The sequence below is a fragment of the Canis aureus genome, chromosome 2 (genome assembly GCF_053574225.1).
Source record: "Canis aureus isolate CA01 chromosome 2, VMU_Caureus_v.1.0, whole genome shotgun sequence".
Taxonomy (NCBI): domain Eukaryota; kingdom Metazoa; phylum Chordata; class Mammalia; order Carnivora; family Canidae; genus Canis; species Canis aureus.
The window spans coordinates 47,935,992-47,953,327 of NC_135612.1; the positions used below are offsets into that span (position 1 = coordinate 47,935,992).

Consider the following 17,336-nt stretch of genomic DNA (forward strand, 5'->3'; position numbering starts at 1 on the left):
TGGACGACACAGGTCTCTCCACACGCACCTTCCTTGGCACGACCAGTGTGGGGAACTAGGCATAGCTCCGATCAACCGGTGGTGGCAGCCCCTCCAGGTCACCCTGTCTGGCGCAGGGACAAGGGCTAAGGACTGCAGTGGCTCGGCCCGGGGCTGTTACCCTCACCAGTGGCTGCTCAAGGACAATCTCAGAAACCTGTGGTGGTTAAGGTTCTGGACCCAACACCACAACCGGTGCCGGTAGGAAAAACAGTGCAACTTTAAAGGCTCAATTTCACAAGCACACAAGCGAGCGATCTGAACAACCCAGCCAGCAAGGGAAGGGAGGGAACCGGAGGTGTATCCAGTCAGAGTTCACGCCAACGCAACGTAACTGTGTTCAACCAATTCTAAAAATCCTTAGTGACACTTTTTAATATACAAGAATCAAAAGTACAGCAGTTTTACAATGTAGGAAAATTTAATACATACTATATAAACAACAGTATTTACATCAGAAATCACTAGGACAGTGGCATTTTTCACAAATATAAATTAATTACTGTTTAGTCAACAGGTTTTTAAAAGTCCACAATTTTACAATAAAGAAAAACCATCTGTCCCCAAACGCATGGGGTACGGATGGACTACAGCAGCCTGGACCCTTGGCCTGGCTCTCCTCGCCCCACACGGCAGCCCTCAGACAAGCCAGAAAACCACTGGTGCTCCGCCCAGGGCCACCGCTCCTGCTGACGAGTGGATTTTGGTCTGTAGGATTCCAGTGTCCCTGTGTGAATTTGTAACTGAATTGCATGTGCACCGCACATCCTGATGCAGCTCTCAGGCATCAGGCTAAAATGTCTGCGGCACGATGTGAGAAGTGTTCTGGTTTCCCGTGGAAGGGCTAAAGAAAGGAATGACTAGAAGGAGAGAGAGGGGGCCCAGGGGCCACCAGCTCGGGCTCTGCAGAGGGCCTGGCTTTTTCTCTCCAGCTGTCTCTGGAAAGACCGCAGGGCTGGACCTGGGCTTTCAGGCATCCTTTTCCAGGGCTGTGGTGTACCACGTTAATCCTTGTTTATATCCAGAGCTCAGGTGATGCTAACTCCCCTCTTCCTCAACCCTGCTGTTTCTACCCAATTATGAAATCCTTCAAAGCTAGGCTCCATGGAATACCACCCTTGCAGATTCCCGGGGCAGCTTATCCCATCCCCATGGGGAGAGAATACCTACCTGTGCAAATCCGTTTTTGACAAAAGCATACAGTATTTATACTGATTTAGGTCAATGAGGAAATGCCTCCTTTTCCCAACTCACTCTTCAAACATACTTCAACACTAAAATAGACGCTTTTATGGGGATACTGTAATTTTATAATCAATTTAACACTGATCTGGCTAATATTGCCTTTTGCTACATCATATGGCACTAAAAGTCCTGAATGTAAACAAAAGGAAGTTCCTTTTTCTTCATGATGAGACATCTTTGGGAATAACTCACACCTCCTATCAACTTCAGAGAAAACCACCCTGGCTGAGAACTGAAATTCAGGGCCTCCTGCCATGCCTCCCAGAAGACACGGCCTGACTTCCCACAGGGAGAGACATGCTATGCTGGGGGCACCTGCTTCCCTCTTCCCTCCCCTCCCAACCCAAAGGACAAGCAAATCAACCTAGCCTTCCTCTTTGGCCTGGGCAACAGAAACACAGGGTAGTCTCAGTACTGTCATCAAGAAGCTACTGGTGGTGGCCAAAGCAAATACACTCTTCTCTCACAGAACAGTCCCAATGGGATGACTGTGGCCACGGGATCCTATGCATTTCTTTGGGCTATGCTCCAGGGCATGCTGACCAGGTACGTACAAGCCCACGCTGAACTACCCAGTACCATGAGGAGATAGATCAGGAGGGGGCAGGCCCACTGAACTCCCAACACAAGCTGTGAGGACCCAGCCCCTCTAGAATGCACACCTGGCCGGCCCCAGGATACTGGGGACAGCAAGATGCAACGAACCACCAAAGCCACATCTGCTTCACTAGGGTGACAGGACTTGAGAATTCCTTAGTAAAGGCATTAATGGTGCTGCCCAGGGTCCTGGCAAGTAAGTGATGATCATTTTATGAAGTCCTCATGGGTTAGTTCAGAGAGCTGACCCTGGGCATGCCCAATGGGAAGGTTTTCACCTGCTCTGAGCCTGGACACATGAAGGCATGCTGTAGGTTCAAGTCCATTATCCCACCTAGAAAGGCCTTTGGATACTCAAACAATACTGGCAAGCTATATTTAAAATGAGTAAAATGGAAGGCCCAGGATCCGCAGAATGAAAGGAGCCTGATTAATTGGTATAACCAATCTGCCTTCCCACCACTGACTCGTTCAACCCCAGGACTCTTCCTGTTTGCAGCTCAATCCCCTGTCCTTGGAGGCATCCTAGTTTGGAAAAACTTTAACTTAGGTTTATACTTTGATCTCATCCTAAAAAAAAAAATAATAATAATAATAAGCAGTTCAATTCTAATGTGTGGGTTCCCCATAGGTAACGGAGTTTCCACCTGTCCACCCGCCACACGGGGTCAGGAGATGTGTGCTGTGCGTCATCTACTTATTCACACTGTGCAAAGGGAACTAGAATTAACTACAAGGCAGCTGCAAACGCTGACCTGGCACAACACGAAAGCCCCCATTCCCTGGCACTCCTGAAGCCCCACCCCAGGAAACCTGCTTAACACCTGCACCCCCACCTGGGCCCCTGCCAGCAGCAAGCTTCTCCCTCCTTCCCAGGCTCTGAATTTAATACTTCCTATCACAGGATCAGAAATGCACCGAGGGACTCTGAGTCCCTGGCCACACTGCCCCTGCCCCTCTTTCAGCCCATGCCCAACAAAGGCAGACCCATGCCAACTCCAATGCTGCCTAGCTCACAGTGCTCAGAAGTCAGCCAGATGGACCCTACTCTCCCTGGCACCAGGGCAAAGGAGGCCCACTCAGAAGACCAAGCCTTTGAAATGTACAGATAGTGTGGGAAAAATTAGTGTTGGTCGGGAAGGGGCCACTGTGGAAGCTGTTTTCCTCTGTCTAGCCCCCCTGCACCACAGGTGTCATGCTGAGGCCCCAGCACGGTTTCTCCCAAGAACACATCCGAGGAGTGTACTGCTCCCCTTCAAGTCCCACGGGGCGAGACCCACGCCCCGCTCCCTGTCAGCAGCATCTGTCACGTCACAGTGAAGCAAATCGTGTGCCGTCCAGCAGGTCCTGGCTGCCTACGCGCGCACGCACGCGCACACACACGCACGCACACACACACACACACACACACACACGCTCCTACCCAGCCCACTGCACCCAGGCTCAGGGCAACAAAATACTCATGACTCTAAGATCCCTTCTTCCTTCTCTGGGGACACACAGCTCACAAAGCTGGTACACAGAAGTCACCTCTTCCTCCTAGCACCCATCGCAGTGACAGGCCAGAACCAGGCTGGAATGGGATGGGGTGTCAAAGTGTAGGAGTGGTGACCCAAACCCAAGCTGGACCGAGTGAAAGGCCCTCCACTCCTCGAGGTGCTCCTTCCACCGGCGAGCTGACAACAGCAGCATGTCCAGAAACTCCACTTATTGGTCTAGATAACTGGCTCCTACTGGATCAGACCAAAAATATCCAGGTGCTTAATGACTCTTGCTCTGCCCTTCTTTCCCAGTCGTCCTTTATGTTTTCCGAACATTCCAGTTATAATCTGGATTGTTTTTCTGTTCTAATGATCTCTCCAAAGGAGACCTGTGATCCAGGGGTGACTTGGAATCGTGGGGAGACTTCTGAGAAGGGGGTGAGCGAGGGTCTGAGACTGCAGGGTGCAGAGGGGGCAGGGGCTGTTTATACTCCCCCAATTTGTCTGTGTGGAAAGAGCGGTAATGGTCTGAGGGTCCTTGGCCATGATAGCCCATCGGGGGGCGGTGGTCAGACATTCGTCGGAAATCCTGCTGGTGGTAATTTTGAGGCCGAAACTCATCAGATCTCCTCCGCTTAGAGTCATGATGGTGCCTGAAATGGAAATGCAAAGATTAGCCAAGAGAGACCAAACCCATCCCCTTCTTTGTCATGTACTGGCTCTTCCTAATGCATTCACATTCAAGGACACTTCCAAAGGACTCAGAGTTTGCAAATGATTACCAGGAATTGGGGGAAGGTACCCCACAAAAGTAGTAACAAAGGGCTATTTTATACCTATTGGCAAAACACATCCTATGAAATGACATAAGCCTCAAGTCTGCAATGAAACAAGTACACATTTGAATCACTGGTGGCTTTGTAAAGCCTTACTCCCTTCAGGAAAACTGGCAAGATCTACAAACAATTTCATATTCTCTGACCTGGCCCAGGAGAAAAAGAGCCACAAAAATTATTTGAGAAGCTATTAGTAACAGCAAAAGCCACAGTCAACCCAAATAGGCAACAATAAGTGAAGGGTTAATTAAACTTTTAAAAAATTGACTCAATGTGAAGAATATTAAATTTTTTTAATTAGCACCACAGTAAACTTCTTGTTATCCTATTAGAAGAAAATTGGTACAAGTCAACAACAAAAAGAAACAATCCAATTCAAAAATGGGCAAAGGATGCAGACAAACATTTCTCCAAAGAAAATCTACAAATGGCCAGTAAGCACATGATAAGATGTTCAACATCTTTAATAAACATTAATCATCGGGGAAATGCAAATCAAAACCATAATGAGCTACCCCTGATTCACCCCCCACTAGGATGGTCATGTTTAAACACACACAGAAGGTTAAGTGTTGGCAAAGATGAGGGAAAATAGGAATTCTCATACATTGTAGTAGGAATGTAAAATGTTTCAGCCACTGCGGAAAACAGTTAGGTGGTTTCTAAGAAGTCAAATAGAACTCCCCCAATTCCCTCCCAGGTATATACCCAAAATAATTGAAAACAGATATTCAAACGATATTCAAACAAATACTTTTACACTCATGTTCATAGCAGCACTATTTACAAGATCCAAAGGTAAAAACAATTCAAATGTCTTCCCAAGAAATAAATGGATAAACAAAATGTGGCACACAGGTACAGTGGAATATTAGTCAGCCTCGAAAAGAAACAAGTACTGGTACCTGGTACAATGTGGATGAGATTCAAACATTATGCTACATGTTCAAAGAAGCCAGTCACAAAAGGCCAGATCTTGTATGATTCCATTTATACAAAATATCCAACAGTAGCAAATCCATAAAAACAAAATACAGATTGGGGATTATCAGGAGCAGGGAGCAGAATTCAGTGACTACTTAATGATGATGGGGTTTTCTACGGGGTGATGAAAGGGTTTGGAACTGGAATAGTGATGGTTGCATAACATTGTGAATGTATTAAATTGTCACTGAATTGTTCACTTTTAAAATAGTTAATCTGTATTGTGTGAATTTCCCCTCATTAAACGAGAGAGAGAGAGAGAGAAAGAGAGAGAGAAGGTGACTTCAACTTCCAGTCAAGGTGGAGTCCCGGCAACTGGACTCACCCTGCTACTTGAACAAGCAAAGAAGGGACAAAATGTATAGAATCAGGCTTCTCAAGACACCAGATGTCAGTAACAAAGAACAGTGATTTCCCGAGGGATGGAAGGGGAATGAGATGAAGTTCATCATAACCCCCCCGCCCCCCGCCACCTTCAGACAGTTCCCAGACCTCAGCACAGGGAAGGGGAGACGTCTTTCCAGAGTTGAGAGGACGGGGCAGAACCGAGGCAGCTGGAGTTCAAATGATGGGACACAAGATTACTCTGCACACACAAAGAAGTTCAAAGACCTACAAAGGGGGATTCAGTGATCCAGGGCGTGCCCGTGAAGAAACCACACAGGACCAGGAAATCACCACCCAGAAGATTAGAGGTGTGAGTGCCCTGCACTCACCAGCTATACCAAAAAACCTCAGGCTTCAAGGGACAGCAGTCGAGTACCATGCAGCGCTCCTGCCTCCGTGCTGGAACAATCAGCCCTTGCCAGAGCACTGTTCCTGTTCCACCCAAAGAATTTTAACAGCAACACCTGGAAGAATCCAACTGTTTGCAAGTAACCTGTGTCTCACAGCAGAGCTCTGGAATACTAACAGGAACACAGAACATCCAGCACTCTGCGCACCCCATGAGGCATCTAATCAAAAATTACCAGGCCTGGAGAAAACCAGGAAACTAAGACCGTAGTGAGGAAATAAGCTAATCAACTGAAACAAACCCAAATGGTAGAATTAGCCAACAAGGATGTATACTTACAGGCTGTATTCCAGATTTCAAAAGGTTAGAGAAAGATTTAAATTGGAAAAAAGGGGGGGAGGGGTACAGCTTCTAGAAATAAAACCAATGTATGAAACACAAAATATATTAAATGGGCCTCAAGGCAGGTTAGATATTGAAAAAATAACCTCAGTGAACTTGTAGACACAGCAATAGAAAACTATCCAACAAAGAGAGAAAAAACGAAATTAAAGAAAACAGAGCATCAGTGAGCTGGGAGACCAAGGCAAACAGCCTAATTACAGGTGTAATTAGAAATGCCAAGAGAGGGAAAACAGAAGAAATACTGGTTAAAAAAAAAATCCTAATTTGATAAGATAAACTCACAGATCCAAGAAGCTCAACAGTTCTAAGCAAAACAAACAGGAGGAAAAATACAGCAAGATGCACTGTAATTAAACTGCTAAAATCTAGTAATATAGGAAAAAACACACATTATATAAAGAGAAAGAAAAAGACGACACTTTTCATTAGAGACAGTTCAAGTAGAAGAAAAGGAACATCCTTAAAGTACTGAAAGCGTTCACCTAGGATTTAAACCCAGCACAGATATCTTCCATACATGAAGGCAAACTAAAGACTTTCTCAGACACAGATATGCAGAAAGGATTTATCACCAGCAGACCCATCCTATAAAATGAAAAGTCCTTCAGGCAGGGAAAAAAAAAAAAGTCACGTTGAATGGAAATACAGATCGAGACAAAGAAATGCTGGGCAAATGCCCACTGAAGCCAGACAAGACAATACAGAAGGGTGGGCAATGAGGCGGACACAGATCCCTCTAAAGGAGACAGATGCTACTTGGCAAGACCCTCTGTCCTAATGTGTTACCAAATCTTCCCCAAAAAAGAAGATATTTATACAAAATTTTCCAGATTTAAATTCAAGTCCAAACAAAGCATGTTGTTAGCCTAAGGAAAACCAAAGCTACCATGAGGTTAAAATACAGTCAAGTCCTAAAATTAGGAAGAATAAATAAAACCTCTTCAGGCATTCCTGTACTTGGTAACTCTCACAGGTTACTATCTTGGCTCATAATGGTACTAAACTGTTTACTTGCAGATAGAGTAGGACTTCAAAAGCCCTTGACCCCTGAACTGTGGGCTGGTGGCAGACAAGGACTAGAGGCTGGGACCCCTCTCAGGATCCTGCCACCTAGTGTTCTGAGTGCCTCTCACAAAGCTTAATAATTTCGTTGTAGACTCTAAGATTTTAAGGCTATAACTTCTCTACATTTCCTCAGAGGAAGGAAGAAAATTCTTTTCCTGTACAAGTGGAAAAATGCAACTGCAAATAGCTCCCTCTGACCCAAAGAACACAACTTAAGACCTGTAACTTGGCATTCAACCCCTTTCTAGCCATTGTGTTCATCGGTTGGCTTGGGCCTATGATAGCTACTCCCATTTCTCCACTTAGCAGACTCTACAAGCCCAAAGCAAGAATCAGGAACCTCTCCTCTTCCTCAGCCCCCAGGAAAAACTCAAAAACCTCTACTTTCAACCATCCACTCAGTACAGTGTCAGCTGTCTATACTGGGATTCTTCCCCCACTTCCCAGGATGCCCTGAGGGCAAAAAACATGACCAGGGACCATGCACTCTTCTCCCCCTCGAAGAGTAAAACTCTTGGCAGAGGTCAAACTAGTGCCTCAGGACCTTCGGCCTACCTGTCATAATAATCTCTGTGTCCCCTGTGGTCTCGATCACTGCTGTACTGTTCATAAGGTCTCTTTCTGGACAGGTTGTTGGGTCTATAGCTCCCAGAACGGTGGGCGTCCATGTGTCGCCGGTCCCCATAATGGTGGTCCTTATACCAGTGCTGCTCATACTGATGGTGTCTGTCACTACCCCACGGAGGATTGTTGCCACCACCATAGTTAAACTTTCTTTCCCTCTGCCAGTCTCCTCGATCTGCAGGAAAAGAAAGAACAGTTTCACAACTGCAACAAATGGCTGAGTTTCACATCCACTGAAGTTTTAAACTCAGAGGCTGGCACGTGTTAGAGAAATAGACATTGAATTTCCTCCTTCATAGCCTTTCTGCTGCTGATAAACATTCCAATAATGAGTCCCCACGTTCTCTCCCTCAAATTTTAAGCAAAAAAAAATTCACTGCCTTTCTCTTAGGAAATCCTAAGAACTATGGCCTTTTATTTTCTAAGCCTCTCTACCTTCCAATGAGATTTCACTCAAAAAAAAAAAAAATCATTAATTCAGAAAACAGCACTTGCTGAGTTTCATAGTCACAAGGTATCTTCTGTTTACACGTTGAAAGTTTATTTGCCTGCTGGTACCATAAGCTGTGCCTGGTCTCTGAAAATATTTCCAAACTATAGATACTGATTCTATTACTCTTTTCCAGCCCACACCAAAGAGATAAACCTCCCTCCAGTAAAAAGGAATTCCTTTAACTCTGGATTTGGATCAGTGTGCTAACTCTCAAGGACAGGGCCAAACTGAAATGGTTTCACTTCTTTAGTCTCTCTTTTCCCTTGCCAGGAGAAGAATCACACTTAACTTGAATTAGAAAAGGTAGCGAGCACACAAAAGTCCAGGAATGGAGGTTACAGTGGGTTCAAGTGTGACCCCAAAATGTATGTCCACTGAACCTGTTAAGTGTGACTTTACTGAGAGATAGGGTCTTTGCAGATATACTTAAGGATTTTGAGAGGAGATCATCTTGGATTTAGATTGGGCCCTAGATCCAAAGACAGATATTCTTCTAAGAGAAACGCAGAGGGAGGGATGAGATAAAGAGACACAGGGAGGAAGGCCACACAGAGATGAAGGCAGAGACGGGGATGATGCAGCCTGCAGCCACAAGTCTGGGAACACCAAAGACTGCTGGTAGCCCTATACACCAGGAGAAAGGCTGGGAACAGATTCTCCCTCTCATCTCCCAGAAAGAACGTGAATGCTATCCTAATTTCAGACTTCTGGCCTCCATAAGTGTGAGAGAATACACTGCTGTTGTTTTAAGCCACCCGGAATGTGGCACTTTGTTACAGGTAGCCCCAGGAAACTGGGACAGGGGCTTAACCAGAGAGAACTACGTGGCCTCAAGGGAAATCCGTCTTCTTCATCTACAACTACACTAACAAAAACAGGCCTCCAGGTAAATGTCTCTCTACTCAATTTGCTGGTCGTCGTCTTTTTTTTTTTAAGATGTTATTTATTTATTCATGAGACACACACACACAGAGAGGCAAAGACAGAGGCAGAGGAAGAGCAAAGGCAGAGCCTGCTAGAAGCAGGCTCCCTGTGGGGAAGCCCAATGTGGGACTAGATTCTAGGACCCAGGAATCATGACCAAAGGCAGACGCTTAACTACGGAGCCATGCAAGCGCCCCTTAATTTGCTGGTCTTCTAAGCATTTTTGTATTAATGATACCATGATGGAAGCCGTGCAGCTTCAAATCTGACACCCTCGAAGCAAAACACAGTCGACCAGCAACTGAGAGTCATTGCCAATCCAGAGTGGGTCAGGCCAAAGGACCAACAAGTAGAAAAGTTTTACTCTTTAAGCCTAATAACTTCATAGACAACAAAAAGAAACACCTTCACAACATGAAAACAAAACACTTGCAGATGGCTTCACACCAAATGGAAAGTAATATTTCAAACAGGGTGTCAGTGTTTGCGGTATAGTGCAGATGCTTACAACTTTAGCCAAGCCATTTACTTCCAGAGAAACCAAACAGTGCTTTTCTTTCTTCTTGAACCCTCCATGAGGTAGGTCGCTGGTGAGGAAGTGCTAAGCTATTAAGGAGATGGATGAAGAATCCAAGATTTAAATAAAAGACTACAGTGAGCTAAGAAGCATTCTTTCAAAAGATCAGAATATAAAATCAGTGACGTCACACAAATAACACAAAACCAGTCTGATCCCAGGAAAAAGTCAGGACAAATAATACAATTAGATCTATGAACATGGAAACTCCACCCAATCATCTTGTATAGTAATTACCTTTCTCCCCCTCAATCAAATGGTGATCAATGAAATCTGAACTACTTAGATTTTTAAGATTAGAAGACCTGGAACTTCTGCTTCTGGGTAGTATAGAGCAGCTTGCTGCAGAAGCTATACTTCACCAAGAACAGTAAGAAAGGCCATGTAAACAAAAATTACCTGTCTGAAGACATCAAAGAGCAGCCAGAGCTGCTAGACTAGAAGGAGTAAGACTCCAAAGAGCAGAAAAGCTCAGAAAGGTAAGAGGTGATTGCCGTATCCACTGGGCGGGGAGGGGGTGCTGTGATTCTGAGCACAGGTGAGAGGCTGAATATCTGAGCTCCTCCCAGCACAGGACCAAAGACACCAACAGAGCCTTCGGAGGTCCTTTTAGGCTAGAGGGACACAGCAGAGCTGAGGAGCTCAAATGCACAACCAGTCTTCCCTTAAGACATGTGCTGAATCTGCAGGGAGCAAAAAGGCTTAAAAACCTAAACGGGAACCCTCAAAACAGCAGAGCAGTCTGGGGCAGTCTTGCAGTGCTGAGAAAACCCAGACTGGAGTTTAAGGCCTGTTGGAGGGGAGGATCAGAGAATGCTAGTACAGGCCACCAGATGAGCACTTGGAAGAGCTGAGCCCCATAACAGGGGGACCAGAGGCAGACTAGATTAGAATGATCGCCTCACATTTTGTGTGCCCAGGAAGGGAAAGAATGAATGCTCCCTTGGGAAAGCAACATACCTGGAGTTTCCATAATTTCTAAAACATAGGTTCCCCATTTATTTTATTTTTAAAGATTTTATTTATTCATTTGAGAGGGCAAAACACAGTGCAAGAGAGCACAAATGATAGGGGGCAGGGAAGGGCAGAGAGAGAATCAGACTCCGCTGAGCAAGGAGCCCAACACAGGGTTGAATCCCAGGACCCTGAGATCATGACCTGAGCTGAAGGCAGATGCTTCACTGACTGAGCCACCCAGGTGCCCCACAGGGTCCCCCATTTCATAAAAAATAACTAGGTATGCCAAAAGACAGGACTTTAGACTGAAACCAAGAGATATACAACAATAGAAAAGGACACACAATAATTCAGATACTGAAGTTAGCAGGTAAAGATTTTTAAATAACTATAATTCATCTGTTCAAAAAAAGAGGATGATGGGGAAAATCAAGTTTTCTAAAAGTTGAGAATTTTACAAGAAGACTGATATGTATTCTTCAAAAGAATCAAATGGAGGGTGCCTGAGTGGCTCAGTTGGTTGAGCATCTGCCTTTAGCTTGGGTCATGATTCCAGGGGTCCTGGGACTGAGACCCACTTCAGGCTCCCTGCTCAGCAGAGTTGGCTTCTGCTTGCTCTGTCTGTTCTCTCAAATAAATGAATAAAATCTAAAAAAAAAAAAAAAAAAAAAAGAATCAAATGAAAATCCTAAAACTGAAGTTTAGAAAGAAATATATACTTCACTCTGATTATTATGGAATGCCTGATCCTTTGTAAAATCCTATACCTATGACTTCTATAGATAGTATATACTTTTAGCTTTGATTCTATACACTTTTTTCCCTTTCTTCTTACTTGTATCTTTAAAATTCATGCTCACTGTAATCAGTGAAGCAAGAGAAGATGGAGAAATTAACTTTCTACAATCACCCTTCCATCCCCAGCATCCTGAGATCACTGGTACTGTGCATGTCTTCACATCTTTCTGGATGCTTATTCAAACATATAATATGGAAAACGGTTTGGTGGTTCCTCAAAATATTAGAGTTACCATATAATCCAGCAATTCCACTGCCAGATATATACATATACCCAAGAGTTGAAAACAGGTACTCAAAAACTTACACACAGATTGTTCACAGCAGTACTATTCACAATAGCCAAAACATAGAAACAACCCAAATGGCCATCAATCAAAGAATAAACAGACTGTGTCCTGTGTCCATATAATTCAGTCACAAAAAGGAAAGAAGTCCTAATACACGTTATAATATAGATAAACCTTGAAAATACTGTGCCAAGTGAAAGAAATCAGACACATATAGTATGATTCCATTAAGAGGCAGTGTCCCAAACACATGAACCCAGATAGACAGAATACACACTGGGGGCTATAGGCAGGGACTGGGGTGAAACTGCCTCACAGGTGTGGGATTTCCATTTGAGTTGATGGAAATGTTCTGTGATTAAGAGAAATGGTTACATCACACTGTGAATGTACTAAATGCCACCAAACTGGGTATTTAAAATGGCAAAGTTTGAGGCACCTAGGTGGCTCTGTTGGTTAAGCCTCTGCCTTCCACCCAGATCATGATCTTGGGGTCCTGGGATCAAGTCACACAGCAGGGCTCCCTACTCAGCAGGAAGTCTGCTTTTCTACCTCTCACTCTGACCCTCCCTCTCGCCTACTCCTGCTTGCTTTGCTCTCTCATGCTTTCTCTCTCACAAATAAATAAAATCTTAAAAAAAAATACAATTAAAAAAATAAAATGGTAAAGTTTATGTTATGTGAATGTCATCTCAATAAATCTAAACAGGGATGCCTGGGTGGCTCCAGTGGTTGAGCATCTGCCTTCGGCTCGGGGCATGACCCTGGGGTCCTAGGATCGAGTCGCACATCAAGCTCCCTGGAGGAAGCCTGCTTCTCCCTATGCCTGTCTCTGCCTCTCTGTGTCTCTCTTGAATAAATCTTAAAAAAAAAAAAAAAAAAAAAAAATCTCAACAGACATATACAGGTTTTGTTGTTGGTTTCTCTTTATTTTTTTAATCTCTAAAGCCAACTCATTCTTTTTAATAACTGATGATAATACATAGACTAACAATGTCCTACTATTTATCTCATGATTCTCCTGTTGATGGATATCCAAGTTATTTCCAGTTTTTTTGCCACTGTAAGACTGGAATGGCATCCTGATACATCCTCATACACACAGAAAAAAAAGCTTATGTATTTAGATATTTCAGATTAATTTCTGGAAACTGTAGCAATTCACTCTCTTAGCTATTTTTGTGTATTCCACTCTTTTAATTTTTGTTGATCTGCATGGGCAAAAAAAAACGGTTAGCTTGCTGTGGCCTTAATTTACAATTTCCCTAAAAGCAGTGCTGGTCACCTTGTCATGCTGGCCATTTGAGTTTTCTCTTCTGTATGAATTCTCTTTTGCTAACCTCTGCCCACTTTTCTGTTTGGTTATCCTGTTATTGTCAATTTACAAGGGCCCTTTCAGTATTAGCAGTTTTAACCATTTCACTGTGCTATATAATGTAAATTGCTCCTCTCTCAGCTGTTTGTTTATGGTGGCCAAGTTCTTCAAGCTAGAGTAACAGCCTTTTAGATCTTTACTGCATGGTCTGTCTGAGACAGGAGACAATAAAGTCCTAAAGGAGAACAAAGCACAAACGTTTAGCTGCTACCTTTGGAAAATAAAATGATTCTTTTGGAATCTCTTTTTAAAACTCCACTTAATGACCTACCTGCATTACTAAAGTGTCTCTTGTTAGGGTGATTATAGTTATCTCGTGGGTGTCCATGCATCTGTGGGCCGTGGGAGGCAGGCAAGTGAGGCTTCTGAGGGTGAAGGTTGTGTGGAGTGTGGGACTGAGATATCAGGGAGTCCCGGCTGGAGCCTGAGGCCTCTGGTCGAAATGGCTTCTTACCACCAATTACATCATCTTTCTTCTTTTGCTCCTGAGAATAAAAAGAAACCAAAGACTCTTAAGCCCCCAGGCTGACTTCACAAAAACAGTACAGAGATCATCACCTTTAAGTATTCCCCTCCTGCCCGTCTTGGCATCCCACCTGCCACCTACTACATTTTTAACAAAACATGTTTGTAAATTCCCCCGAGCTCCCACAGCATGCCAGCTTCCTAGAGTAGCACCTTTGCTGACAGGTCCTTGTGAGCATGTGCACATGAATTGCTGGCTGCCCCTGCATAGGGCATGCATGAACAGGTGCCCAGGCTGTCTTTGTTCTCACTCAGAGACTTAGCTTGGACCATGTAAAACTAGGACCATCACCTTTCCTAGAACCAACAAGCTCCGACTAGCCCAGTGGGAACTAGTTCCTATGCCAAAGTCATCAAGCTAAACATGTAAATGTTTACTTCTTTACCACACAAGTAAAATGTGACATAAAAATAAAAAAAAAAATAATACAGTAAGAAAAAAATAAAAGTAAAGTGACCTAAAATCTCACCACCAAGGGAATTACTGTCTGTAGTTTGGTCCATGTCCTTTTAAGCTTGTATTTTTTCAACAAGGAAAATATTATTTGGTATTCTTCCTTCACTTAATGTACTGTGAAATTTTTCTCATGTAAACACTTATTTGCACCATTTTATTATGGCTGAATAATACTCTCTAACATGGATATATCATCACCTATTTAATCTATTCCTTATTGTTTGACATTTAAGTCATTTCTACTATAAATGTGCTTATTTTATTTTTAAGATTTTATTTATTTATTTGAGAGAGAGTGAGAGCCAGAGATCAGATAGAGGGAGGGAGTGGGGAGAAGTAGACTCGCCACTGAGCAGGGAGCCTGATGCGGGGCTCAATCCTAGGATCCCAAGGCCATGACCTGAGCCAAAGGCAGATGCTCAACTGACTGAGCCACCCAGGTGCCCCTATAAACATGTTTACATCCTTAATTGACAAATCTGACTGAACTGTCCTTCAGAAAGGCTGTGACAGTGTGTACCCCCCGAAGTAGGACCACTACTTTCACTCAATGATGCTAACTTCTGATACTTAGACTAATGTGGCACTTTACCATCATGTTTCTAACTTTATCCTGTATAACTTCCACTCCCCACTAGAGGGTCTTTCCCTCCTGGAGCTTTTCCTGACTATTCTCTCAGACTTTTATAACACTTAAAATTTGCATTAACATTCAGTGACATTAATATGTTATTTCTGTATGTTACTGCTAGATCATACTCTTCCATATAAAATTAAATTATAAAGTAGTTAAAAGTACTTACTACTCTATAGTCCTGGACAATGCTAAGCACAGTGTAAGTTCAAGCAACAAATACTTCTGAGTACTGCCCCATGTCTGATACCATTTCAGGCATGGAGAACAAAGCAGAGGGATGAAAGACATAACATCTCCACCTTCACAACAAAGCTGACATGTTAGTGGAGGAGGTGTTAAATGTTCACAGACTGGCCTTAAATGGCTGATTTGGGAAGGGCCTACATGGCACAAGTCAGCAGATCTGAAAGTGGGCATGCCAGCATAAGGAACACTGCACTGCCCCTGCAGAATCAGCAAAGTCACTCAAGTGCCCATCCTCCCTATGCCAAAGAAGGGCACTTCTGGGCACCTTCTCATATTTGCTCCTTGACGTGAGCAGTTGGGCTGCTACATACAACAGCTAGAAGGACACCAAGTATACGTGGCCCAGAAAAGAAAAGAAAAAGTATTTTCTGCTCACAACCCTGTTGTTTATCAGGAGCCACGTTTATAAGCTAAAACAAGACTGTGAATCAATGATTCTGGGACATAAGAACACAGGGTCACAAGTCCTTGTCAGAATGCGAACACGCTTTGGTTCTAATACGTTGGCTATTTTACCTGTCAAATCTTACTGTTACTTTCATACTACAGTGGCATGCCAAGAGAGCACAGAGCTAATATCGCTGAAGAGCACACTGTGCCAGCAGGAAGGGCTATGGTGGGCACCTCCCCACTGCTAGACCTACATCTTCTTCTGTAACCAATGACCCTTCTAGCACTAACAATATCATCCCATGATCATCTCCCCAAGAAAAAATAGTAATTAAGGAATTTTTCTATGGAATCAGTTTTTATCTGCATATATTAAGATTAAATTTGTATTTTACCTCCTCTTCTTGAGACCTTTTCTTATGAGCCATCTTGTATAACTTATGCAATTTTCGAGCATCAAATTCTGTAAACTTGGAAACAAAAATCCATAGGTTCCTAAAATAAAAAAATATATATAGTTCTAATAAATTACAGAATTTTTTTTTTTAAAGATTTTATTTACTCATTCATGAGAGACACAGAGAGAGAGAGAGGCAGAGACACAGGCAGCAAGAGCAGGCTCTAAGCAGGGAGCCCGACATGGGACTCGATCCCGGGTCTCCAGGATCACATCCGGGGCCAAAGGCAGTGCTAAACCGCTGAGCCACCCGGGCTGCCCAAAGTACAAAATTTTTTAAATGACTTTTTGTTCTATTGATGGCAAGCTACTGAATTCTGCTATGGATATTCTCCCAAGTGTAAAAGTTAAATGACAGAAACATTCCTTCAGGTCTGTGCTTCGTTAACATAACACATCTTTAGATGCCAGAGTCAACAGCATCTGACCGAGGAGTCTCCTAGCTAAAATCCCTTGCTTTACACCAGCACCCAGGAAAAGTCCTAGAGTCTTCCTGCACATTTCACACCTCCTGGACTCTGCCACGCAAACCATCATTACCAACATCTTCCAGGCTGGGACCTACATACATTCAGGTATCCTCATGTTGCTGACCCTCCTTCCTTCCCAGTTGTTGCCACCAAGGCCTATCACTTCTTAAAACTCCCAGAAGTGCCTCCACTGCGATACCACTGCACTCATCCTAGCAAGGCATTACCGTTAACGGGCATCTTGAACAAGGAGGCAGTAACTCACGGTGAGCTGGAAAAGGAGTCTCATCTCCTTCCACACTTCGTAGAAAACAGTATTGCCACATCATGCCACCCACAGAAACCGTACTGGCTCCTGAAGTCGTAAACCTGCTGCATCGTGTGCAAAGCCACTTCCCTTTCTTTGTAAGATCTTCTATAATGGACCTGGGTCTTCACAAACCCTACAAACCTATGAAACCCTACAAACCTCTCACAGTTCACTGCCCTACTTTTAAGCCTTTGCCAAAGCCTGAAAACTCATCTGAGCCCTACTCTTCCACACCCAGCTCAAGGACACCTGCCCACCTTTCCTAAGAGTGTCCTCCCTGCCTGTTCTTCTGCAGGAGGAAGTTGTTAACAGTATACGGGGAACGAAAGTAACATTTTGAAGCTTAATTTTTTTTATGGGTGTGAAGCATGTGGTGGATAGCATCATAAAGAAGCTTTCTTAACTGCCACTTTTCATT

At 43.8% G+C, this 17,336-nt stretch overlaps 1 protein-coding gene across 6 annotated transcripts in view; it reads right to left on the reverse strand.

Moving 5' to 3' along the window:
• Positions 1 to 396: 396 nt before the first annotated feature.
• CHD2 (chromodomain helicase DNA binding protein 2) overlaps positions 397 to 17,336 on the reverse strand; it is a 119,290-nt gene continuing 102,350 nt past the window's right edge. For 5 of the 6 annotated variants that reach the window (XM_077871034.1, XM_077871048.1, XM_077871040.1 and 2 more), the window contains 4 exons: positions 16,077 to 16,176; positions 13,698 to 13,911; positions 7,944 to 8,187; positions 397 to 4,015 (listed from right to left, as the gene is read on the reverse strand). In XM_077871034.1, the coding sequence (XP_077727160.1) occupies positions 3,682 to 4,015; positions 7,944 to 8,187; positions 13,698 to 13,911; positions 16,077 to 16,176 (892 nt within the window). In that variant the 3' untranslated portion in view covers positions 397 to 3,681. The remainder of the gene's footprint in view (positions 4,016 to 7,943; positions 8,188 to 13,697; positions 13,912 to 16,076; positions 16,177 to 17,336) is intronic. The other variant, XM_077871062.1, reaches the window with a different exon arrangement.